General features: G+C 47.0%; 7 protein-coding genes across 7 annotated transcripts; 2 read left to right on the top strand and 5 right to left on the bottom strand.

The window, feature by feature from the left end:
* Positions 1-823: 823 nt before the first annotated feature.
* Positions 824-4,354, bottom strand: LY89DRAFT_681229 (escape protein-like protein 2). Its single transcript, XM_018214237.1, has 10 exons — positions 4,311-4,354; positions 3,700-4,237; positions 3,471-3,568; positions 3,348-3,421; positions 2,992-3,294; positions 2,619-2,903; positions 2,394-2,561; positions 2,119-2,324; positions 1,606-2,059; positions 824-1,547 (listed from the first exon to the last, which is right to left on the bottom strand). Exons 2-10 carry the CDS (start codon positions 4,106-4,108, stop codon positions 1,007-1,009), a joined length of 2,538 nt encoding a protein of 845 aa, XP_018076194.1. The 5' UTR covers positions 4,109-4,237; positions 4,311-4,354; the 3' UTR covers positions 824-1,006.
* A 581-nt stretch (positions 4,355-4,935) lies between these two features.
* LY89DRAFT_729341 (uncharacterized protein) lies at positions 4,936-5,928 on the bottom strand (the record flags this gene model as incomplete). Its single annotated transcript, XM_018219371.1, has 7 exons — positions 4,936-5,038; positions 5,086-5,195; positions 5,248-5,270; positions 5,328-5,468; positions 5,518-5,546; positions 5,616-5,776; positions 5,824-5,928. The coding sequence occupies 7 exons, from the start codon at positions 5,926-5,928 to the stop codon at positions 4,936-4,938; spliced, it is 672 nt and encodes a 223-aa protein (XP_018076195.1).
* A 1,423-nt stretch (positions 5,929-7,351) lies between these two features.
* Positions 7,352-8,140, top strand: LY89DRAFT_778214 (uncharacterized protein; the record flags this gene model as incomplete). The annotated part of the gene is made up of 2 exons (XM_018222193.1): positions 7,352-8,057; positions 8,110-8,140. Exons 1-2 carry the CDS (start codon positions 7,414-7,416, stop codon positions 8,138-8,140), a joined length of 675 nt encoding a protein of 224 aa, XP_018076196.1. The 5' UTR covers positions 7,352-7,413.
* A 281-nt stretch (positions 8,141-8,421) lies between these two features.
* LY89DRAFT_577032 (uncharacterized protein) lies at positions 8,422-11,125 on the bottom strand (the record flags this gene model as incomplete). Its single annotated transcript, XM_018208865.1, has 2 exons — positions 8,422-10,913; positions 10,963-11,125. 2 exons carry the CDS (start codon positions 11,123-11,125, stop codon positions 8,422-8,424), a joined length of 2,655 nt encoding a protein of 884 aa, XP_018076197.1.
* Positions 11,126-13,015: 1,890 nt separating this feature from the next.
* LY89DRAFT_778216 (uncharacterized protein) lies at positions 13,016-14,725 on the bottom strand (the record flags this gene model as incomplete). Its single annotated transcript, XM_018222194.1, has 1 exon — positions 13,016-14,725. One exon carries the CDS (start codon positions 14,723-14,725, stop codon positions 13,016-13,018), a length of 1,710 nt encoding a protein of 569 aa, XP_018076198.1.
* A 1,651-nt stretch (positions 14,726-16,376) lies between these two features.
* LY89DRAFT_714882 (putative 40S ribosomal protein S19) lies at positions 16,377-17,726 on the bottom strand (the record flags this gene model as incomplete). The annotated part of the gene is made up of 7 exons (XM_018218159.1): positions 16,377-16,879; positions 16,935-17,010; positions 17,058-17,157; positions 17,225-17,291; positions 17,344-17,393; positions 17,451-17,486; positions 17,694-17,726. The coding sequence occupies 7 exons, from the start codon at positions 17,724-17,726 to the stop codon at positions 16,783-16,785; spliced, it is 459 nt and encodes a 152-aa protein (XP_018076199.1). The 3' UTR covers positions 16,377-16,782.
* Positions 17,727-18,315: 589 nt separating this feature from the next.
* LY89DRAFT_385878 (uncharacterized protein) lies at positions 18,316-24,753 on the top strand. Its single transcript, XM_018207154.1, has 34 exons — positions 18,316-18,794; positions 18,893-18,949; positions 19,033-19,101; positions 19,240-19,311; positions 19,381-19,416; positions 19,523-19,600; positions 19,674-19,721; positions 19,780-19,921; positions 19,975-20,022; positions 20,167-20,217; positions 20,269-20,991; positions 21,067-21,111; positions 21,169-21,228; positions 21,284-21,340; positions 21,542-21,580; positions 21,645-21,695; positions 21,774-21,824; positions 21,890-21,940; positions 22,006-22,056; positions 22,132-22,182; positions 22,246-22,296; positions 22,362-22,415; positions 22,494-22,544; positions 22,608-22,658; positions 22,718-22,768; positions 22,913-22,969; positions 23,067-23,126; positions 23,280-23,339; positions 23,453-23,677; positions 23,740-23,809; positions 23,866-23,883; positions 23,936-24,197; positions 24,251-24,333; positions 24,386-24,753. Exons 1-34 carry the CDS (start codon positions 18,469-18,471, stop codon positions 24,610-24,612), a joined length of 3,426 nt encoding a protein of 1,141 aa, XP_018076200.1. The 5' UTR covers positions 18,316-18,468; the 3' UTR covers positions 24,613-24,753.
* The last annotated feature ends 453 nt before the right edge of the window (positions 24,754-25,206 follow it).

The raw sequence follows: 25,206 nt of genomic DNA on the forward strand, positions 1-25,206 counted from the left end.
CGGCTCGCGGAAAGCCAGCCACACGGGAAGGTAACACGTTGTCTAGGGGAAGCGCTAAGATAGTCAAACTTAGCTGCCCGTCTTTAGTGTTTGGCAGTCTATTGAGGAACTAAATCCTTTGATAGTCCGGCATGGATAGAGCTTCTAGCGAACCATAATTTCCTATCAACGAGCTGGACATCCCATCTATGAGCCTCATTTTCATGAGTGGGTCGAGTAGATCTTGATTACTCTGCCAACGCTGCATGCCAAGAGGATGAAGCAAGTGGTCTGACCTTGAGTTTGTCGTTTATGACAGTGGAAGAGTGGAGAGTCCTTGAGATGAGTTCATGGCGCAAATAAGGTTCTAAACGGATTTGCAAACTGTAAATTCTCACCCATCTAGCAGCTCCATGAATCGGGATGTCGTGACACTGGCTTTCAAGCCCTCGTCCTGACTCGTTGTGATTCACGACTACACTCTTCAAAAGTGCAAACATTCTCGAAGCCTTCCACAGGTTGAGGTGTTGAGGAGTCTGGGCTTCCAGGTACAAGAGACGATTTGCATAAATGAGACGGAAAAGCATTAGGAGCTCAATAATGGGACGATAGGAGGCCTTTCCTTGGCAATACCATCCACATATAAGCATATACGCGTCCTTTATGTTTTCGACGAACCAGAGATCAAAGCGGGATCAGTGACGATGATGCGCGAGCTGTTCCACTGCAACGGATCCTAGCCATGTTATAGAGGGAATCCTGGTCGAGGCACTTGCCTCTGTTCACTAATCGAAGGATCCATTGAATTGACAGTGATGACTACGTGCTCAGACTTCTTGGAATACTTTTTCCCCAGATCGTATATTCGTCGATGCTTGAATCTACACGACGCTAAAACGACACGAGCACCATTAAAATCTCTGTTCCAGTATACGAATTTGAGATGAGAGCAATATCTGGTACATTTCGTATACAAACTGCGATTGTGCGGCGATGTGGGGTATACATGTGCTGAACCATATTTACATCAGTACTCCTTCGCGAGGATCTTCTTCAACGCCCCGACTTCTTTCGTCCAGGCCTCAACCTTTTGTTGACTTGCTGCCAAGTTCGTCAAGAGAAACTGAATCCGGGGTCCCAACTCCCTCTGGCGAGGTAGGCCTCCAAGCATTGTCAGCTCATTTTCATACTTATCAATGCTCTTCGTCTCAATTGTGATCAACTCCTTCAATACTGCTAGATCAAGACGAGATCGCAGAGCCGTATCGTCAACGATCTTCTTGAATGACTCCCTCAAGAGTGGTTTCCCTGGGAGAATGGTCGCAGGACGACCGTTGTGAGTCTTGATGCTGATCAATTCAGCTGCTGCCAGCGCTTCCAAGACGCCTTCACCATTCGTCGCAGCAGCCGTGAGGGAGGATGCGAATGTATTCGAAAGCAACACCTCGTTATAGCGTAGATTTTCCTGTTCTGCAAGTGATTTTACTAGAAACCAAGCTTGCTCGGGGGACCATTTGCGGTCTCCTTTGTCAAGTGTCAAGAGATACATCTTCATTATTTCGGAAGCACTTCAACAACTTAGCACAATATTACCGATGGCATAATAGCTAAGAATGGATGTCTTACCTCTGCTCAATGATCTCTGCTAAAGCCTTCTTAGGTGTTTGTCCAGTCTTCAAGCGACGTGCAAGAAATTCTAGATCTGTAAGTCGGCCTCCGAGCACTGCAATACACTCGTCAAGTTCTTCCAAGTCACGGTGTTTTATGCTTGGGGACAGTTTCACAGCTTCTCCCGTGGGGTCGTGCTCATCTTGGTCAAGATGGGTTACAACGAATTTCTTCGCTACTTCTGGAGTAAGATCTCCGAGAACTATCTCTCTAAAGACTCTGTCTGGTAAGGCTTTTGTAAGAGGCTTTGAGTAGGAGATGTCATTCGTCAAGAAGATAATATGCGAGATGTTTTGTGTCGTAAGAGCAGCTGCCCATTCAGATATCTTGTCGTATACCACAGCGACTTCGTCAGTCTTGAAGTTGTCAACGACTATGACTGGCCGAAATTCGGGATGAGCTTCCAACCAGTCTAATGAAATTCGAATTAGTAAGTAGACTCGTAAATAAATTCACGAAGAGGGAGCTTACCATCATCATTAAGGGAAGCGTCCTTGTCGTCTTTGTTCCTGTGGCTAAGTGCTACCTGCTTCAAAGCTGTAGCAGTAGTTTCGAGTATCTTTTTGAGCTGGCTGTCCAGAGTTTCGGAAAGTCCGCTTTTGCTTCCAATGGTCGCTTGGGATGCTAGGTCAATGAGACTGCTCATGCTATTCAAAATTGCGAATAATGGCCGATATCTAGAATGACAAGTCAGAAGGGTGCATATCTCTGGAAACGCACAATATCGCTTGCCAGTGCAGACTTACCCAACCTCACTTGCTAAAGTAGAAATAGTGGCACTATCTCCTCGTGCTTCTACGATTCTCTTGCAGTCAAGATTTAGTATGTTTGGTCGTCCCTTCAGAGCCTCATCTAAGACCTCCTTTTTGCCAGATCCGCGAGGACCTTGGATGATAATGAAGGTTTCGGCAGTTCTTGAATATCAAAAATTAGTCAAGTGCCCAAGATATAAAGAAGTGGAGGGTTCTTACTCCATCAGCCATGTCCTGAGTTGATCAATTACTTCTTTTCGATCATCGAATATCGCGCCAAGGCTAGCTTCCTCACCGCGATGCAATCGGAAGGTAAAAATGTCGCCCGCTTGATTTTTGAACCACTTGTAGATCTTATTGTCCTTGAGATGGAAAGCATGCTCCACATGAGCTCGGATAAAAAATGTCCTCATTGGGTCAAAGACTGCAGCTGCTATGATCGCAGTGAGAGCAGCTATTGCGGGGATGACAACACGTGGATGGTTGAGTAACCAGTCCCAGATCCTAGAAGAAAACATTAATACACACTTCCGTACATTCAACTTGTAAGTGGAGTAGAGGGAGTTCGTTACTCCGTGCATTGGAGACGTACCAGTGTGTTTTCAACTTCTGCTCATAACTCAATCTCAATTCAGTACCCGCTGCTCCACCACCTTGAGCTTCTGAAATCTTAATTCCATGCATACAATTTCTTGCCATGATAGAATGTCGAAGTCTAGCAAAATCGAGGTATGCGAATTTTGGAAGAACCTTTGAGTCTGACGCTTGTGATGTGATCTCAGCAAGTTTGCCATATTTCCGAAAGAGACTATAAAGGGTTTCTTGAGATAATTCTGCTGCTTGTCCTCCTGGGCTTGTAGGAACGAATTCGACTTTTATCCGGCAACTTGGAAATCTAAATGGACAAGTAGTTAGATTCAGCTGCATGTGTTTCTTGAGGAGACTTACCGGTGTAGGTCCTCCAGCCAAGGCTTACCAACAACCAATTTTGTACGAATTCCTCTAAAGGGACTGAACCATGGCTACAATGTATGTTAGCTCTTACCAACAATACACCAGATCCATAGATACCTTCACTGGGTTCTCTTCCAAATAGCGTCCAACAAGCCCCTCGACCTCTTTCGCTGTCACAGCATCTGGATGTGAGAATTTGACGAATGCCCCGCCATCTATTGTATCAGAAATTTAAGATTAGCATATCTTTTATAGCTTGTGTAGACTAATATTCCATGTCTTGGAACTTATAGAAGAGAACTATGTAATGGTCTGCATTGGGCCTATTCCTCAAGAAAAGTCTTACCCTTCAACCGAGGAAGTATCTCCGTAATTTTCAATGGTACCGACGCCGGTATTGCCTGCTTAACAAGTCCAATTGGATCAAGAACTGAAAGAGTCTGACTATGGAATCGATTCAGAAGGTCTGGAAGGTTTCGTTCGGAGCGTAATGGATATCGTAGAAGCCATGTGAGCTTCAGAGGAAAGAGGTTGTCGAAGAACAGAATCCCCTCGTTGAACCCAGCAGCAATATGCCCTGACTGATCCTCTCCCGTCTCCGTACTTTCTCTGCGTATGCCTCTCCACACATCTTTCCTCAGTCCCACCCTAGGTCTTGGTGTGCTTCCGCCATGGTAGAAGTCTCGTCGCTGCGGTTTCGTCCTCAATCCGGGGAGGCTGGTCGGATTGAAGAATATGCGTCTCGAGGTCTGCATCTTCGTATCAATTCGATGCCACGGCGACGATCATGACTTGAGAGTGGCAGACCGCAGAGGAAGCGCGTCAATCAAGGAAGCTCTCATGCTCACGCGTTTTCGTCTTGTCGTGTCCATGAGGTCATAAGGCTGCAATTGATACCCCTGTTAGCACCAACCAATCAGATATCTCAAAGTAAATATTGCTTGAGAACTCACGTACCTTCACACATCAACAATCTTCGACCAGGAAACAGACATTCGACGTTTTCCTACCGCAGACTAAGTTTCAAGTGAAACCTTTCCCCGCCCCGCCTTCTCCAGCGAAGCTGGTTGGTACGAGTCGCTGGTTATCTTTCTGCACAATTGATTCTGTTACGAGTATTGCTCTTCTTGATTTGACTGCAATTGATCGGGTCATTTTGTTCTAAAGATCTGTGCCACTGTGAAGGGGGTTACCCAGTCTCTGTTTGACATCGTCTTGACCGAAAGTCTCTTCTGTAGAGTTCGTACGATTTCTTATTGGAAGAGAGTCTAGACTTATCTATTTGACATAATTCAGATGAACACCAAGCTTCACAACATCCATGCTTCGAATTCTTGGCATGAGTATCCTTGTAGCGCTAGCTATCAGTGTGCTACTTTGCATTCCATTCGTCAATATCCCAGGATCTCAGGACGAATAAAAGCCCTTAAAACCACGCCGTTGAGATATAATTGAGTGCCGTCCAACTAGAACCAAAAATGGTGGTTGGGGGCTGCGACCAAGTTTCATATATATACATGGAGTCTTTCATACCGAGTTTCCAGTTGCCAAGCTTGTTCGCCGAGTCTCGCTGTGCCAACTCTTAGCCAAATGTCACGCTGTTGTAAACGCACGTCGTCGAAGATCCTGAAGTATGGCTCGCACCTCCTGATACAGCATACTTGAATGAGCTGCTAGCAACATATCTGCGTATGTCAGAGATAAATTTTGAGATGCGAAGAGGGCTTCTTACGCTCCGTTACACCAAGACTGAGTGGTTGATGCCGTTATAGACAGACTAGACCACTGCACTTGACCGAAGTCCCACACTCCACTGTTTTGCAACTCGATAGAAAGGACAGCCTTCAGACACTCAGTATTTGTCAAAAAGGTTGGCAGCGCAAATCAAACATACCTTGTCAATCGTGCCTCTGTTGGCTATAAGAGAGAAGAGTTTAGCATAGAACCGTCCTTGGAAATCGAGAGAATACCTACAAAATGAATTCCCAGAAGATCCACTCTGCGCAGTTGCGCCTGCAGCTCGTCCTGCAGCTCCGGGCGATATGGACCAAGTGTCAGTCCACTGAGCATTCGCACCGACTGAGAAGGTGCTGGTGATTGAGTCGCCAGGATACACTACTTAATTTAACGTCTTGCAGTACACCCATTTCTTTTGCAGACTCACCTCTGACTGATGTTGCTTGATAGTCCGGACTTTAGTGGAATTAGATGATGTCTTGTTCTCGAAAAGCAGAGAGGACTTCCAGTTATCGTTTGACTTACTTGCAACAATATTCCACAAAAAATTGCCATGTCCCAGGAACTCTTGAATCGCTCACGACACTTTGGAACACAAATGTATCATCATCGTTCTGAAGTCCAGGCCAGACTCCATGGCTGCCGAGTCCACGAGATATACTCGGCACGATCATTGTGACCTGAAACTGATATCGCGTTAGATGGCCGTCCTCGATGGCATGGGACCACGAACCTTTGTAATACCAGCATCTGCGTTGAACCAAAGGGTATCGTTTCCATGCACAAAGCTCAGGCCGAGACAAAACCATAGCACAAGGAGGCCAGCAACATTCCTCATCCTGTGGTCAATGTCGGGACGGCCAGTTTGACAGCACCAACAAGAAATGCTATGAAGTTATTCGAGTTGGAGAAATGTGATGATCATCCATGATTTGAGATGAGGACATGTCTTGAGGAGAAGTCATACAGTTAGTGTTTGTTCAAGAACAGGAAGGTGCATCTGCACCCACACCACAACGACAGAAGGAAGAATCAGTCAGAGCGAAGGAGGGTGCCAAGTCGCGAAAGTTAATCCGGGTTCTGGTCTTTGATCCCTGATACTCGTCCTTGTCGATACCGAATTACCTCTTCAGTCGGATGATCTTGTGCCGTTTCCTCCGCGACTTCACAAGGAAGGTATCTAGACAGGGCTGACAAGTTCCAAGCCCCAAGATATCACATCTCGCTGAATGGCGACATCTCAGTCCTCAACATTTTCTAGAAATTCACTTGGCGTTAGACACATCCTCGACTTTGACTTCTTGGTCTGCGGAATCAGTTCCTGAGGTCCGTCTGCACGGCCAAAATGATGGGGCAGAAGAACCGATTGGGAATGAAACTTTAAATCTGCCGCACGAGCATGCAGTCTGATATAGCCGGAATCTGAAAGCCGGGTAGGATCTTCTTTGGGTGCGGATGAAAGATGCGATCGAAACGTGGAAGACAGAGCCGAGGAGGGGAGGGGTAGAAAACTATTAATAGACCATCACGTGGGGAAACCCCTTTCTATTACATTTGGACATTTGGACATTTGGACAAAGCATGTAGGTTGAGACTGGCTATTGGCGTAGTATTAGCCGCCGTTGTTACTGCCATCTCGGACGCAAGAACTGCTTGTAGCCTCCGAATTGAGACTGCATGAGGCATGTTTGACAGGTCAGACTAGGGCTTCGCCTTCTTCAACCGTATTTCCGGAGAGTAACTTCATGTACAAACATATATTGATCTTAGGACTTCTTCAGTCTATGTGCCTCATTTGCAGCTTAGCTTCTTTCAACGTTGCAATGAAATATACACAAGAACAAGGTTATTGCTCTTAAGATTGCTGCTCACTGAGTGCTTCCCTCTCCTGCATCAACCTTCGGAATAGAACCAAACAAATACTCAGCCATAAAGTCCTACTCGCTTACAGCCTTTTCCAATTTCGAAAACGGATAATGACAACAAGGTTCTCTCATCAGTCCTTCCAGAGCAGATTCGCTTCGACTCGCCAAAGAATTGAACAAAGTTCACCACGAAGGTTGGGAGACGGATTGAATAGCGAACAGTACAACACATAAACTTTCATGTGATTTTGTCATGTCTGACAAAAGTCTGAAGTGAGAAATGTAGCTTTTAATGTGTCTGCGGATGCTTCCTTACAAAATGGTGAAGTTATGTAAGTCATAGCTGCTCAAGAAATTGAGGTCGGCAATCTTCTGCGAGGCTCCGAGCCGACCTCAAGAAAAAGTACACCTCGCAGCCTCATCACTTCAACATCTTCACACACACTCAAGACCTCACAATGGGGTGGCTTTGGTCTTCGACGCCCGAATCGACATCATCTCCTTCATCACAAGATCCCAAACCTCTCCCACCACCCCAATCACTCCCAGAGACTCTCACGACGTCCACCGCTTCGAAACCTCTCTCCCGCGACGAAGTTGCAGATCAAGAACTTCAATCCTTCCTCCAAGAAATTGCTACCGACACCGCACCCAAGAAACAGAAATACAACCGCATCTCCCGCGCCGCCACCAATAATGGCATTCCCACCACCAATTCAGACTCCAACGAACCCCTAGGCGACCAATTACTCCCCACAGATATGTCCTGCAGACAGGCCTTCGATGAAGCTTTCTACTGCAATTCATTTGGTGGGCGATTTAATGATCTATATCGTTACGGCACATTGCGGTCATGTTCTGAGCACTGGAATAATTTCTGGTTCTGTATGAAAACACGATCATACACTGGGCAGGGGAAAGAAGATGCCGTAAGGGAGCATTATAGGAGTCGGGAAAGTATGAAATATAGTAAGGATTTAGGGAAGGAGAGCAGTGAGAATGTGTGGAAAAGTAGGGATAAGAAGGTTGCATGGGGGACAGCGTTCAATGAACCATTCCCTCCGCAATATGAGGGCAGTGATGAGGAATGGAGACGATTAGAGTTGGCCGCTAGGAAAGCGAGGAGTGGGCGTGTTGATGGGACTATGGATTAGAATACACATGTGCACTTTTGGACGGCGTTGAGTTTATATGTGCCTAAGGTACGATGTTGGGATAAGATATCAGGCGTTTGGTATACATCTCATGTCTATGTGCAAACTCCATGCGTCATGCTGTCGATGCAGCGTCCAATTCCAACGCCATAACCACCATCGTGCTGTCGTATACTAAGTAAAGCCAAAAAGTTCGTACCACATGCGCCACGCTGAGAAACTCACACCTTGACAGCGAAGTGCCAAGGCCAGCCATATTATGTCCCCGATGTCAAATCCAACCACAACGCCGGGATATCTTACAATAGGTGACTACATGCCACCCCCATTTTGCATTCCATTCATTCTCTGGGCTACTGCCATTTGCTGTCTCGCTCTATAGCTTGCTTCAAACTGTTGTCGAGCAGCCGCAGAGCATCGTTGCTTCAGACTTTGGTCTACGTCTGGAGGTAAGCCTCCGGGATATTGTGCTGCCATGCCTTGACGCTGGCTAACATAAAGCTGATTTGCCATTTGAGCAATTTGTCGCTGCATCATCTGTTCTCGCATCATAGTCTGTTGATCTGGATGCTGCTGCTGCTGCTGTTGTTGCGCTTGCTGCTGCTGTTGATGCAATTGCTGCTGCTGTGCTTGTTGGGCAGCTTGTTGCTGTATCATTTGCATCTGCTGCAGACGTTGCATTTGTTGCATGTTCGCCTGAGGATTCGAATTGACGTTCATGAAATTCTGGTTCATGTTTTGCGGCATACCCGTTGCCTGGTTCATCTGTGCCAGGCGTGCTGCATATTGTTGTGCCATTGGATTACCTTGACCAAGTTGCTGGTTAAGTTGCTGAGCACGCATTGCCTGCGCCTGAGCTTGCATCATTTGTTGCTGGGTCATTGGGTGACCCGTGTTCAGCATCCCTCCCATTCCTTGAGCAGCCGCAGCTTGATTTCGGAGCATTTGCTGCATTCTCTGCTGTTGTAGAACTTGCATCTGCTGAGCACTCATCTGCATAGGTTGACCATTCATCATCGGAACCTGTGGCGTTTGACCCATTGGACCTTGTAGCGGGCTTCCTTGGCTCATGCGAGGTGTCTGGCTCATTTGTCGATTCAACGGTGTGGATACTTGAACGTTTGGTGTGGAGCTCGGCATACGAGGTGTTCCAGCGTGACTTTGCTGACTCCTCTGAGGTGCCATGCCTTGTGATGCAGGAGCACCCATCGGATGATGATTTTGTTGTACAACGGAACCGGGACGAGGTGGACTGCCTCCCATACTCGAAGTAGAATGCTGCATTGGCGCATTACTCATATTGTTAACGTTAGGCGAAGAGTGGCTGTGCGGAGTTCCGTTGCGAACAATAGGCGACGATGTTTGAGCTTGGGAAACTTGTTGTTGATGAAAGCGCTGTGGTTGTGCGTTCATGCCATTTGCAACAATACCATTTGCTTGTGGATGTGCGTGGGGTGCTTGGATCTGGGTAGGCATGCTCTGATGTGTCTGTTGCGCTTGTTGAGCCAACCGACGTCGCTGGGCTTCTTGTTGCAGTTGTTGCTGCTGTTGAGCCTGTTGCATGGCAGCGGCAGTGGCACGATTCTTCTCCTCCGCAGCTCGCTTATTGTTTTCTTCGAGCTTATTACGCTCTTGCTCCACTCTCTGCTTTCTCTCTGCCTCTTCTCGTCGTAACTTCTCTTGTCTTTTATTCTCTTCGTGATTAGCCCGGATATTCTCGAGCGTCTTAAATCTCTCGAAACGCGGTTCGAAAGAAACTCCAGCTGGTCCATCGCCATTGGCGGGATTGGCACCACCTGGTGCACCTGCAGTATTCGATGCTAAACGTTCGTCAAGGACAAGCATGAAACGCTCTTGGTCTGCTGCCAGAGCTTCGTCTGCAGCCATTTCCGCTACAGTCCTCTTTCGGGTCTTGGGTGCGGGTGGTTGTTCAGAATGCATTGGATGAGCCAAAGATGAGAGCAATGCTGCAGACTCTGCTGCATTGGCTACAGGCTCAAGCTTAAGCTCAGCGGTCCTGGCTAGTGTAACTTGGGATTCAAAGCCATAGACATTACTGATGTCTAATTCCGCTTTCGTCCTTTTGACGCGCTTCGCCGGTGGTGCCATGTTCAACTGCGGGGTTGGAGGAGCACCTGTCGTTGGAGTTGGGGGAACGGTAGCGGACAGAGGCCCTCCGTTAACCTCTTGACGTGACCCTCTTCGGTCTTCAGGAGAAGCATAGGCCTCGCCGGCTTTGATTGCCAGGTCAATGTGATTGCTGAGCGGTGTTGGATGAAGCACGACTGTTATGACTTTGGGCTTTCTAGGCGGAGATATCGACTTGTTGCGTTGGATATCTCCGGGCAGGTTTGGAGCTGGCATATTTTCCTTGTCTTTCTGCTCGGCAGTTTTAATTTTGTCTTCAACCTCAGCATCTTTGCCCTTGCCAGTCCCGATATTTTGAACCGGGTAGGGAACATATGAGGATGGTGTGAGAAATGTGTTGTAGTTATGGACCGAAAATGGGACAGTCTTGCCTGGCCCTGTAGCTGTTCGATTAGGACCTTGAGATGGAGCAATGGATTTGTGGTCGTGAATCTGTACAATCATGCATCCGTCATAAAATTGAACATCTTGCATGAACTCCAATAAATCGTGGGGTACAGTCCGTTGCCGTATATGCTCAAGTACCATCCTCATGGGCGATTTATAGGTAAAGCTGCCCTCTTGCTGATCAAATCGAAAGTGTGTTGGGTGAAGATGGATAATTAGAGAGGGCGGATGCCCTCGATACTTCTTGAGGATATACTCGGCGGTCAATACTATAAAGGTTAGTACAAATGCTTATCAATCGGCCATGAAAAATCAAACCATATGGTTGTGGCTCTGCAGGTTGAGCCATAGCAACTTCTCCAACTATACTCGCAGAGCGGAGCCCAACACTGCTATTCCTCTGCCCGCGACCTAGAAGTTGAGGTGGAGCATCGCGCCTGATGCGATTTGCAGACCTCGATCCTGTGCCATTACTCCCCATGCCCCCCGATGTGAGATTTGGTGAATACTTCGCAGCAGCAGGTAGTCTGCTGGCAGATATTGAAGGTGAGGGGGATGAGGTGGAGGAGTTTATTCCGTTCGTTTGAATTCCGGGAGGGACTGGACGCTTGACTTTAGAAGACAGCGACTGTGTCGCCGTCGCTGAGGGCGCCATCGACCGCACTGCCTTGCCCAGGTCGGCTTCCTTGGTGAAGCTTTGAGTACGCGCTCACGGCTCTCCTTCGCTATCGGTGCCTTAATATGTATGCCTCCATACAATGCGGTTCTCGAGGCTTCGATCGCTGTTCAGTGGCGCATTCGTTCGTAAAGGTTCGAGGAGCTATTGATGCATATTCCAATGTGATTATGCGATATGCGATCGATGTTCAAAGACGCCTTGAATGTGAGAGTGTGGGGAGGACAAAGAGCCGCATGACTAGGTTGGTGAGGTGCGAGCGATACGCTTACATAAGCTAATATCATAATCAACTTCATCACGGTGAATTTTCTTGGTTGCAGATTCAAACGTAATATTTGACAAAAAAAGGTACCCTATTCACATTCTAAATGCGACCAGTGATATTTTGAGGTGGCTACCGCTTCCTCGGCAGGTACAACACGGTTATGCCAGTCCTCCTGTAACCGTGCAGAACCTGGGTTGAGTTTTGGACAACAGATTCTTCAAGAAAAGATCGTACAATATGGAAATGAACAGGTGAACCTGTCCTTCCGAGTTCAAATAACTATCTAAGATGCACGCATTACAGACTCAGCAACCATACAAATCACGTTGCCTTACCTGGTGATTCAATTGAAGTGCTTTCAAGTTACAGGTTACAGACATTCAAAACTGTGGAGTCTTCGACAACCTTTTGAGCTTTCAAGCTGTACATCATGCTCGGTCAATAAACCTTGATTTTTACACTTGTCTGCTGTGTGTTTTCAATCTGTTTGGATACAGCATGTGTTATTGTGCTTTTTACTATCCTCATTCATTGCACTAGAAGAAGATAATATTGCGTATTGAAGCTGTTATTCTCGACTTCAAAAGTGAACACAAGTTCCAGAAATTGTGTTGTTTGCGAGACTCAAGTAGAGATCAAAAGAGCACCAACATATCAGAGACGTTTCTTTTTCCTGTCGAGTAAACTCGTGCTTGGCAAGCTAAGGTAGGAATGGAACACACAGCATAGAGAACTAGACAAGCGCCCTAGCTAGCTCATGGCGAAAATGAAGCATTAGAGTTCGGTTAGCCTTTGGAGGTGATGTCCGATGGTGAGGCAGCAGTCAGGTCCCTTCATGGGCAAGTAGTAGAGAGAACTGTATACAGACTCTAAACCAAGTCGAAAGTCCGACTCTTGAGAAGGCTAAGAACTATAATCTTCATAGAATAACAAAGCGCCAGCTTAAAAGCTTCAGGTTTGGACAGACTTTCTTCTTCTTGGTCTCTTATCATGTCCAATTACTCATGTCTTTCACTTGTATTCTGCATTCCCATATTCTAAAAAAAAATTCACTATTTGATCCTCAGCTGCACAAAGTGAAAACGACCGTATTGAATTCCCAGTGCAAGTCCCTCTCCAGTCCAGCTGGAAAAACCTTCCATCATTTTGTTACTGAACTCATGGCCCTCAGAGAAAAGAACGCACTTTGAAGGCCACCGATTTCGCGAAACTCAAGTCCGACAACCAAATGAAATGTATCGACGAAGGTGCCAGTTTTCGCTCGTTGTTGCATCAGAAGAAAATTCTAACTGTGGCTAATTGACTCCAAAGCGGGGCAATGGCTTCTTTGCGCACACTCCAGAGACCCCGTAATCTCATGGAAATACATCACACGCTGACAACACAAAGGAGAGGAAGTCGGGACCATCCTTGCCAATATCCGCAAACTAGACTCTATAGTCTTGCCACCTGTTTTTCTTTGCAGCCGTCGGAGACTCTTCGTTTCCAACTGCCTGCCGCTTCTTTTTTCTCATCTCCTTGGCTCTTACGCGAGCTTCAAGACTGAACGGATTCGAATCTGGGGTAGGAGGGGTGTAAGTAGAAGTCTTTCTCGTGGGTGTAGATGTATGAGACAAACGAAACTTGCTCATTGACCGCTGTGAAGATGCCGGTGTGTATTCAGACACATTATCATCTGAATCATCCAGAATGGTTACTTTCTTGGGACTTTCATATGAGAAGCTTTGTATCTTGCGCTTCTGCACCGTCTTTGACGTTGTAACCACTTGAGTGTAGAGTGGCTCTAATCGAGGGCTACTACCTATGATAGGTCGTGGCTCTGGGTACTGGGTGTGGAAATCCGGAGCCTCAAATTGAGCAATCGGCTTAGGTGCCTTTGTCTTCGGCGTGTGAGCCTTTGGCGGCGTCGGGATCTCGACAACGAAGCTAGGTACAGTCTTCTTTGGCGTGGCTCCGTACTCAAGCATCATATCCAGGGCTTCAATTATCTCTTGATGGTCTTCTTCTTGGACTGCGTGCTTTGGGTATATGTCAAAACCGTTCTTGTCTTTCTTGGGCGCGACCTCCGCAACGTTGTCCATGATAACAAACGTAAACTTTATGCCCGTGAATGTTTCAATGAGTTGCTTAAACTCCTTACAAGGGCCGCAAGGGGCTTTGCTAAGAACAAGTTCGGCTTCGAACGTTTCTCCTATCTTGTCCAGGAGCCATATACTTTGAATGACCTTTCTGACGGGTGACTTGATCCCAAAGACCTTGGTCGCCAGGTGGTACGCGTAATATAGCATCAATGTCGGCTCGACATGAGACGCATATCCGTCGCCGTCTTCTCTGTCATTTGCTTTGTCCCAACATCCGGATCGGAAGTTATGATCGAGTGTTTCCGCCAAGTACTTGACTTCGTTGAGCCAGAACTCGGTATCCAGCATTCTGGGATGGAAATCCAAAACATTGGTCCATCCTGATATGGCACATTGAAGTGGGAAACTGGTACCCTTTGCTCGGACAAAGCCAAGTGTCTTTCGCTTGCTGTACGCGCTGTGATTGGCCTTGAAAACCTCCGCCACAGAGAGCAGATACAAAAGCTTGGATTCTTTGGGCCCATACAGCACGTATTTGCCGTAGTATGGCAGAGTACTGGCGACAGTGACGTCGGGGATATCAGGCATATCGGCGATACTTCCAAGATGCTGAAGCGAAGTCTTAATGACATGACAATTCTTGTGGAGAGTCGAGACGATATCTGCATGGAGCACATCATCCTCGGCTAGAAGAGTCTTCACATCTTCCGGGTCGCCCACTGTGGTTAGAGCTTCTGCAAGGTTTTGGATAAGTTTGATCAAGTCGAGTTTTGATGCCCTGTTCACCCTGCCTGGCTTGCGCCGACGAAGAGCAAGTGAAGAGCCATTTTGGGAATTAAGAGTGTGATCTTCAAGAGCAACTTTCTTGGCCTTCTTGGCCTTCGGCTTCACATTTGCGGCTTCGTTCTCGACAGAGGCCTTGAACCTCTCCTTCTGACGATTCTGCATCTCTTGAAGAGTCGATGTTTCATAATCCGACTCTTCGCTCTGGTATCGCTCTTCGGCTTCTCGCTGAGCGAGTAGTTCAGCTTTACGTTCTTTGGAGTGCCTACCCATGGTGAAGTTGTCACTGTTATCTGGAGAATTGTGAGTCTAGAATTAATGATGGAGAGAGAGAGACAAACCCGAAGAAGTACTTAGTGCTAGAGACTGTCAAAGAAATAAATGAGCTATTGATTGGACAACGACTTTGCAAGCCCAGTATCTGTTTGCTGGATGTGGAAGTGGTCGTATTTGAAAGAGAGGTTGAAAGGTGAAGGCTGGATATGGTCAGCCCAGTCGCAATGGGATCCGAGATCCTCGGCTGCAAAGGTGAAAACTTGCAAAGGCAAGAATATACTGACTTGAATTGTGTCGTGTAGATTTCAAGATTCACCAACGGAATCGAGAATTTCAAGTGCGGGGTAATGTCGTGAAAAGAAGAAAAAGCAAGTAGAGCAGGGTGTGCGAGAGTGAACGTTGGAGAGTTTGTGACAAAGTGGCGAAGAGGAAGACGAAGTGAACCAGAAGTTGGAGAATGGTGTGAATAGAGAAACTCTTGGAAGATAGACGTAGATGAATTTTAGTTTGACATGGAGCCGAGTATATCTCATGGATCGAAAGTGAAGCTCTCGACTAGGGGACCTGTCATATGTGGCTTCCCGCCAAGCATGAAAGGCTTTCACAACCAACAGGCAGCAGAAGTAGCGGTGTGCGAATTTCATTTGAAACTTGAAAGATCTTCGAAGCCCGTTACTCGAAAATGCTGCTTGCATTGCTTGGGATCGATTCAAAGGATGATCGAAACTCGGTTGAAGTGAAGCATGCGTGACAGGCCTAGCGCAAAGTGCATCTTCATCTGTGAATGCATCCCGCCCAATATCTTTTCGTGTTACTATTGTTGTAGACATTTGAAGTTGCCTAACGCATTGACCCGTCATTGGTTCTGGTTTTTCAGGAGTATGGTCACACAAGGGAGAAGCTAGTTGCACCAAACTTGTCGAACTTGTAGCTAAGTGAGAAGAGACGTTTTCCAGATTGGAGGAGTCAGTGATTGCAGAGATGAAATTCATTAAACTGCAAGATCCTTGCCACAATGAATCGTTGAGCAATGCTCCTAGCCATAATCGATCACTTAGCACCTTTGAAAGTCTGCGTTTTGCGTTCGTACTTACCTATCCATATCTCATAAGACCTTTTAGAGAAATATGGAGGATCCGAAATTCAGGTGCAAACTATGTAATGATAAGCTATCTTCAACATCCTCAATTGATGCCGAGCTGCACTGTCTACAATTAGTTTAAATTCAAGTTCACCAGCAGTTATGTAGGGTTTTGAGGGAACTAGGTTTATCTAGCCCGGAAAAGCCGACTCCCTGAAAAGCAGTAAGCCATTCTTCAAAAGCCTGAACCACGGCTTTGTGCCAATTGGACAATATGCGGGGATTACCACTGTGGCGGGCGTGGCTTACCAATCGCACCAGCAAACATCATACCAATTTTCTTTTGTTTTTCATGGCTTATTGGCTTACTTATTACACAATCTGTTGTGGCGCACCAAAAGATGTCAAGAAATCAACGAAGGAAATACAAAGATCACGCAGGGAAGAAAGAACGAGAACAAGTTAAATCGTGAGACACCTCCGAATTTGTGGCCACTCGACCGAGATCGAGGCGAGAAACAGAGATAGAAGACATAGGAAGCTGGATTCTGGATTGTGAACCGTCCTTGATCGCCAGCACATGTCCTTTGAGCAAAGGGTGTGATTAATTCAACATACAATGAAAACATCAAATCTTGGATATCCTATCAGAATCAAGCATGCATCAAGAGACTAAGATACTGGATCAAACCGTGCTCAAAGGTAACGGTGTGACGTGTTTGATTTGTAGGTCAATGCTTCAGGTCGCCTTCTAGAACCATGAATGTCTTAACAGTGAACTACGCATGTCTGATTTGTCGCCTAGACATAAAATCAAGGAGCTGAGATTAGTCTTTCGAGACACAGGAGAGAATATCTCACGAAGCATCACGATCACATACGGCATTGCAATGGTGTCAGAAGCTTTTATTCTTCGCGAATACTAGAAGCCAGATGCTGCCAACTCCAAATGCCTAGACCGAAATGAAGTGATTTACTCATCGTCCTCATCGTCACCCTCCAAGGATTCTTGTACAGTCTGTGCGATACGATCTAAATCACGCTGACCGCTTTGAGTGATACGTCGTCCTCTAGCAGCACGAGTTAGCATTGTTCATGCGGCAGCGTTTTAGAAAGAAGTCTTACCCCTTTTCTTCATCCTGCTCCAGAACTCCAATCTTCTCCAATGACTGCATAACCTTACGGTCGACACTGCCGCTGGCTTCACGATGTTAGGATATGCTCGCAATGTGCACTTCCAATGCTTACCGTTGACGTGGTGGGAAGGTCGGGATCCGCGGTTCTTTGGCGAGCCGTGTACCTTGCGGAGTCTGCCTACGCCGACAGTCTTGCGAAGATAGACGTGCCTCTGGTTACAAAATCAGCAACATGAATAGATAGATAAAGCACCGGTTGAGAATCGAGAGGTATCTTACAGCAATGGCAGCTGCGCGGACGTAGAACCAATCAATCGACTGAGGGGGAAGTTCCTTGGCAGGTCCACTGTACTCGAGATTAGAATTCGAAGTTATGAACGGGGTTGGTCTCCTCTCACGTCTTGACTGTATCAACCCAACCTGGAATGGGGAGCTTTCCTTGTCGCTTCTGTTCGATTCTTAGCATCCTAATGCGAAATCAATATCAAATTGAGGAGGGACGAACCAGAAAGCTAGCATAGTTCTCGATGAACTTCTGCGCCTATATAGACCATCGTATCAGCAAGAATTCCGTCACAGGAGCCTTTGCAGGCCCCTCCACGCCTGCTCGGTTGTGTTCGAAGGAGAAATCATCGCAAGACTTCGATGTTCTGTATGTCCTCCCACTCAGGTATGCTCAAGATGGGATCCATCGCAGGTATTCGATTCGCCAGTGTGGCTTTTAATTTTGAAGGTTGAAGGTACTCACATCGACGTCGCGAACTGAAATACCGCCGGCCATATTTGCGGAAGTTGTTCGTTCGAGGATTTATCGAATTGTCGTGGTTGAAGGTCGAATTTTGAAATCGCGAACTTTTTCAAAGTTGTGTGGGCAGCCTCATTGAAAGCGAGTCCCAATTCGTCGTAGCTCAAAACCTAAAAGTCGGCTCACGTGATACGGGGCTCCTCATTCAATGACAACGGGCAACTTTGCTTCTTTTCCTATCTCAGACACCTTGTGTCGGTGGACCGAACATAGACCCAGAACAATCCTTTGTAGTCATATTTGCTTCACTGTGTCGTAACGACTGTCAAATTGCATTCCATACTTAACACGCAGGTGTGCTGGACCGACTCCTATTTGGACTGCGGCACCAACGAGAGGGCTGAAGGATCGTCCGCCCAAGCTCCTAAAAGGCTCCCATAATGTGGAGGTTTCGAAATCAATGATACTCATACTTGTCAGTCCCAAGTAAGGAGATTTCGGGGCTGATTTTGGAAGATGTCTCACCCTTATTTTCCTTTCCACCACGCTCCCCTTCGGGGTGGCTTTGACTCAAGTACGCGATTTCCTAATGGAGAACAACAATGGCGAGACACTTGGACAGTATGTGGATTATCGACACTTGCTTTTCTGTATTAATTTCCTTTCCGTATGTTGTTCGAGTAGGTGGCTTTCCCTATAATAGGGACTTTGTCTCCCCTCATTCTTGTAAGCTCAAGCACATTTCACTCGTTGCCAACCTGTGCCCAAGTTCCTTAGGATGTTTTTTCCACTTCGACATGCAGCGGTCTTTGGACTCTTCGGAGCTGCATTCGCCTCTCCAGCTTATCACCCAAGACGACAGGCAGCTGCATCAACTGGTTCCTGTCCAAATACGGTCACAGTGTTTGCTTCGGCCACTGATGCGTTGACAATTACTGTTACAGAGACTGCCAGTATTGAATATGTGACCATCGGGAGTGTTCAGACTATTACTTCTACATTGAGTGTTTGCTCCCTGTCCGAATACTCGTCCTCTGCCGCGGCCTCAACTCCGTATTCTTCGTCTGCGGCTGTCTCATCAAGCTACAGCTCCCAAGCAGCTAGGTAATAAATGCTTTCAAGATTACCAACCATGCAGACATGCCCCAGGGTCGGGGTCTCAATTGAATGTGCGGCAAGGCTGATATAATTTCGCTCTACAGTTCATCTTCCAATGCAGCTTCTTCCACACTCTATTCTTCGTCGTCTAGCCCATCCAGGTAAGTACTTTTCTTTGGAACCAGAAACCGTCTATCTTGGTATAAGACGAATGCCTTACTGATTTTTTCTTCTCTCTTTACAGCACCTTGGATACAAGTTCCTATGCATCATCATCGTCATCCGCTGCCGTTTCCAGTAGCGCTTCTGCCAGGTTAGCAAAGTTTATCATATCATATCATGTTTCACGCGGTGCTGCGAGTCGACCATTCGGATTCGAGAGAATCGAGAGTTGTCAAATTCTCCATGCACCAAGATATCCACATTCCGTACACGACTGACACAGTTACAGCCAGAGTGAAAGCTCTTCTCTATCTTCCTCCGCAGCCGCGTCCAGCGTATACTCTTCCAGCGGTAGCCCTAGGTAATAAACAGACTCTCAACATGCTTCCATCTTCTACGTAGCCAATGAACTGACAACTTTGGAAAACAGCTCTAGCTTCTATTCGAGCTCATCTGCCGCGGCAAGGTAAGAAGAACCATTCAATGTTTAAGACCCGGTCTCTTGATAGAGCATAGAGTCTATGCTTCCCTGTGCCTGAAAGTTAATCATACTAATTTTACTTGCTTTTAAGCTCTACGCAGTCATCACCAGGGTCATCAAGCGCAGCAGCTTCGTCCAACGTTTACAGCAGCTCAAGTTCCGCAGCAAGGTTTGTGCAAAAGACTACTCCTCCAAATATCTACGTTGAAAGATCCACCACTAACTTGTCATTTCTAAAGCAGCTCTTCCGTCTCTTCCTCTGGGGCTCAGAGCTCTAGTGCGGCTGCTAGGTAACATCTTCTATATCATGTGCGAAGTAAACACACTAACCTGTTTTCTTCGACACAGCTTAAGCCAGACCTCTTCCTACGAGTCCTCTTCTGCGAGCTCAAGTGCCGCCGTGAGCAGTTCGGCATATGCTTCAAGCACAATTTCGAGCAGCGTGCCCAGCTCGGCCAGCTCATCAAGCTCTGGAGCGGCTAGTTCATCAGTAAGGCTACTTCCTATCTAATACAGTTCGCAACACGATCTGATGCATTATAGGCTGTATCGTCCAGTTCAGAATCGAGCTCAGTCGCCAGCTCAAGCTCTGTACGTATTCTTATTTGTCACTATCACTCGACAGATATTGTTCGATACGACTCTGTCTTGATTGATTTCCATCTTGGGAAACGGAGAACACTTCCCTTCCGAGCATAATCCAAGAATCTGATCGTAAACTAACCTCCTTTGTAGGCCGCTGCCAGCTCGAGCGCTCAAGTCTCATCCTCTGCTTCCTCTACATACGTGAGTTTGTTGATTTGTATTACATATGGTCAAGTATTGACTCCATTTTAGGGTGCTAGCTCGTCGAGTGCCGCAGCCAGCAGTGCCGAGAGCTCTTCAGCGTCGTCCAGCCAAGCTGCCAGTAGTAGTGCATACTCGTCTAGTGCTGAGAGCTCTTCGGCTTCATCAAGCCAGGCCGCCAGCAGTAGTTCGTATCCGTCCTCGTCCAGCCAGGCTGCCAGCAGTAGCACTGAGAGCTCAGCAGCCTCGTCTTCAGCATACCCATCTTCAGCCTCGTCCAGCCAAGCTGCCAGCAGTAGTTCATACCCGTCATCATCAAGCCAGGGAGCCAGCAGTAGTGCGTACTCATCTAGTGCTGAGAGCTCTTCGGTTTCATCAAGCCAAGCCGCCAGCAGTAGCACTGCGGCCTCGTCCTCTGCATACTCGTCTTCAGTCTCGTCCAGCCAAGCTGCAAGCAGTAGTTCTTATCCGTCATCCTCCAGCCAAGCCGTCAGCAGCAGCACTGCAGCTTCGTCTTCTGTATACCCGTCTTCGACCTCTTCCAGTCAAGGCGCGAGCAGTAGTGCATACTCGTCTAGCATTGAAAGCTCTTCAGCCTCATCTAGCCAAGCCGCGAGCAGTAGCTCATACCCGTCATCATCAAGCGAAGCTGCCAGCAGCAGTTCATATCCGTCATCATCCAATGAAGCTACCAGCAGTAGTTCATACCCAACCTCATCAAGCCAGGGCGCGAGCAGTAGTGCATACTCGTCCAGCGTTGAGAGCTCCTCGTCTGTGAGTAACTCCCTTCCTTACGCAGCGAAGATATAGTTGGGAAATCATATCATGGCTCGTGCTAACACTTTCCAGGCCGCTGTCAGCTCCTCAAGTGCTCAAGCCTCGTCGTCAGCTTATGTAGGAATACTGATACGATTATGATCAAGTGACTTCAAAGACTAACTACTATTACAGGCCTCTAGCTCTAGCGCTACTAGCTCCTCTCAAGTCGCAAGCAGCTCCTCTGCCGCTGCTGTACGTATTCGCTTTCAATGTTCTCAAATAAGGTTTCTAGCTAATTTTGATACAGCAATCGAGCTCCCAGTCGAGTGCCTATTCCACGAGTACGAGCGAGCCAAGCTCCAGCGTAAGTCCAAATTTTTCTTTTTCTTCGAAATGATATCCTTTATCGTGCTACACTTGAGCTACTTCATTTCCCGCAAGACGAGCTTCATTTTAGAAGGCGTAACTCTGACAACACGGTTGTCATGCATGAAATACTGATTTTCATACCCCCGCACCTTCAATGTTCGATATTGGGTATTAGCAAAGCTGATATATTATCTAGTCCGCCGCCGTTTCGAGCTCTGCCTATAGCGCTTCATCTGTATGTTCCCTATCCTTGTATCTGATTTTAGCAGGGTAGATGACAAAACTAACGCATCAATTAGTCCGCAGCCGTTTCCAGCTCTGCCTATAGCAGTACCATTGACACGTCATCTGTTAGTTCCTCTCATCTCTACTTCATTCGTCTGATTACACTTTGTTATAGTGATTAGTAAAGCTAATATATAATTCAGTCCGCAGCCGTTTCTAGCTCTGCCTATAGTAGTACCATTGACACATCATCGGTCAGTTGGCCCGTTTTTCTATTTGAATTTATCACATCAAACAACGATGCTAATATATCTTCCAGTCTGCTGCCGCTTCGAGCTCTGCCTACACCAGTTCGGTTGCTAGCTCATCTGTTAGTTCCCTTATCCTTCTACTCCGTTTCGTTGTGGCCCTCGATGAAGCTAACACATTATTTAGTCCGCCGCTGTTTCGAGCTCTGCATACAGCAGCACCGTTGATACCTCATCTGTAAGTCCCTAGCTCATAAGCACTCTTCTCCTACTTCGTTTCAGCATGGCAATTGATAAAGCTAACATAATTCAGTCTGCGGCAGTCTCAAGCACTGCCTACAGCAGCCCCGCTGCTAGCTCATCTGTTAGTTCCCTTCTTTTTACCTCATTTGATAACGACAATCAGAAAGATTAATATAGTATTCAGTCCGCTGCTGTCTCAAGCTCTGCCTATAGCACTCCTGCGGCTAGCTCATCTGTTAGCTCCCCTCTTTATCCACTTCATCGTTGTACGAGGTTCGGCAGAGCTAATATGTCCTTCAGTCCGCAGCTGTTTCTAGCTCTGCCTACAGCAGCAGTACCGTTGATACTTCATCTGTCAGCCCCCAGCACTTAACTCCTCCCCTTCTGTTTCATTCCAGTATGGACGATTGACCAAGCTAACATGTCACATAGTCCGCGGCCGTCTCAAGCTCTGCCACCTCTAGCCCTGCTATTAGCTCTTCTGTTTGTTTCCCTCTTCTTTACTTCATCTGATCACGATAATTGATAGACTAATCCATCGACTAGTCTGCTGCTGTCTCTAGCTCTGTCTCCAGCAGCTCTGCTGCCAGCTCATCTGTTCGTTCCCCTCTTCCAACCTTTAGTCAGATCATTTTACAGAACTAACCCCCCTATAGTCCGCTGCTGTCTCCAGCTCTGCTTATAGCAGCACCGCTGATACGTCATCTGTTCGTTCCCCTTTCTTATATCTGCTTCCTGCCCGTCTTCTATCATGACAGAACGTCACAGGTAGCTTTATTATTGTGATGAGGTTGAGTCATGGGATATGCCTATTGTCAGTTGGAATGCCTCCGTACTGACTCTTAGAACAGGCCTACAGCTCCTCCTCGGCAGCCCAAAGCAGCACGGCTCGAAGTAGCTCATCTTCTGTATGGAACCCCATTCTTCTTCCACCTCTACTCAGCCGGCATACGCGAAAGAATTCCTCCAGATTACAATAAACTTACTGACGGAACGTTCTTTCAGGCCGCCCAATCTTCAAGCGTTGAAAGCAGCTCTTCTATCTACCCATCCTCAAGTTCATCGGTTCGTGACCTTCCTTTCTTTCTCAAACAGAATCATCAAACGCCTTGCCACCAGCAATTCCATATGCATGATCGTCTCGAATTTTTGACGGACATAGTTGGGCTCAGATTGCTCAAAATGACGCAGGATAATGCATGCTAATCTATCGTCCAGGCTGCTGTTTCCAGCTCAAACCAGGCCCAATCATCAAGCTCTGCGAGTTCAAGTTTCTCAGTGAGTAATTTCCTTCTTTCGCTCCCCGTTGCATCAATGTGAAAGGCTCATATCATTTGCGATGTTATTCACATGATGGCACGAACGAGAAATGACAACTAACCCTCTTTTAGGCCGCTGTGTCTTCAAGCGCTCAGAGCTCTTCATCCGCCGCAGCCGCCCAGAGCTCTACAGCTACTCAATCTTCCTCGAGCTCTACACAAGCGTCTTCATCAGCAGCACAAAGCTCGACATACACTCCCGCTCTACCTTCTAGCACTTTGGCGACCTCAACACTCGCGGCCTCGTCCACAGTATCCGCTGGGGTACCTGAAGTCACTATCTATTCTACAATTATAGTAAGGGACCAGACCACACTTTTCTCTGTTTGACAACACAAACTGACTAATTCTCTTTCCAGGACTATGTCACAAACGTTCAGACCGAGGAATCTACAGTTTTCGATATTGAGACTTCCGTTATAATTGATTGTGCGTACTCTCTTCCTAATGAACTTTGCTTTGGATTCAACTAATTCTTATCACAGACACTACTCAAGTGGATGGTCGGTATTTTCAAAGTGTGGGATGAGTTCCAGTTACTAATCAAGTGAATAGTGGTCACGGTCTATGCTACCGCTCCAGTGTGCTCGGCCTCTCCTACAGTTACTAACCCCAGTTTTGAGACTGCGCTTGGATCAGAGTGGGCAATCAATACTTCAGGCGCTTCTGGATCAAGTGTTGAACGATACCTCGATACGGACTATAATGATCCAAACCAGGTTCAGCCTTTTGATGGCGATTACAGTTTGGAACTCAATTTCCCTGCTGGATCGACATCAAGTGACATTATCACCATCACCCAAAGCGGTATCACGGTGTAAGTCTTCCTCCAGGCTTGTGTTATGTTATACTAACCATCATCTTCTATAGCTGTCCTGGACAGGCTTACGGTTTCATCGGTTATGGTGTCGCTGGCCCTAACGTTGCCGGAGTCTGTAAAGTGTGGTTCTGCGGTATGTTTTCTGTCTCATTTACGCCTGGACCTTGTGCTGATCGAGATGATAGTTACCCCCGAATTTGGAACCCAGAAATGTACTGCCAGCAACAGTCGCACGAGAGTGTTCGACAACGACATTACCGACGAAGCCGACTCGTGGGCTCCTTTCGAGTTGGAGTTCTTCAACTCGAACGATTTGTCACTCACTCTCGACCTCGAAATCAATGCTTACTGTACCGCACCAGGTGGTGTTCCGGCATCGATGTACATCGATCTCGTCACCGTTACCCAGTAAGCGGCGACTTTCACTCCGCGGTAGATTCAAGGGGGCGTGGGGGCGGCGGTGGAAGAAGTTTGACCACAATTCTGTATTCGTACCTTTGCATTTGTATCACGTGGTCATATCACATCTTAGAGGAAATAGATTTTATTGACCAAATATCTTTTCCCAATCTGTCCAGCTCCATGTGCCGATGTGAGACTTGATAATTAAAGATGAGAGGTTTCAATTACCACTTTGCAGCCAGGTTTCTCGGTTCCGAATGTGAGGGTTATTGGTCTCAGGCGGCGTTGCTTTTGGCTTTTATGATGTTTCAGTGTCGCAAGGTCTTTTGCTGGATTGGGTGTCCAAAGTCTCAGTTGCCCCTGGAAATTTTCCAAGGAGTTGGTCTCTTATTCAAATGAGTCATCGTCTTTTAAAGGTCTGAGTCCAGAATTACAGGGGATGTATCTCACTGATGTTGGATGATGAAATCATGAATGTGCATAATATTGTACCCGTCTTTGGGTAATCGGAGTATTTGTGCGTGGTTCCAAAGGCGTTTAGCCTTCCAGAGAAGCTGGAAAACGGTCAAAGTGGGAAGATTCTTGAACTCGAAAACGTCCATGT

The sequence above is a fragment of the Mollisia scopiformis genome (assembly GCF_001500285.1).
Source record: "Mollisia scopiformis unplaced genomic scaffold LY89scaffold_4, whole genome shotgun sequence".
Classification (NCBI taxonomy): Eukaryota; Fungi; Ascomycota; class Leotiomycetes; order Helotiales; family Mollisiaceae; genus Mollisia; species Mollisia scopiformis.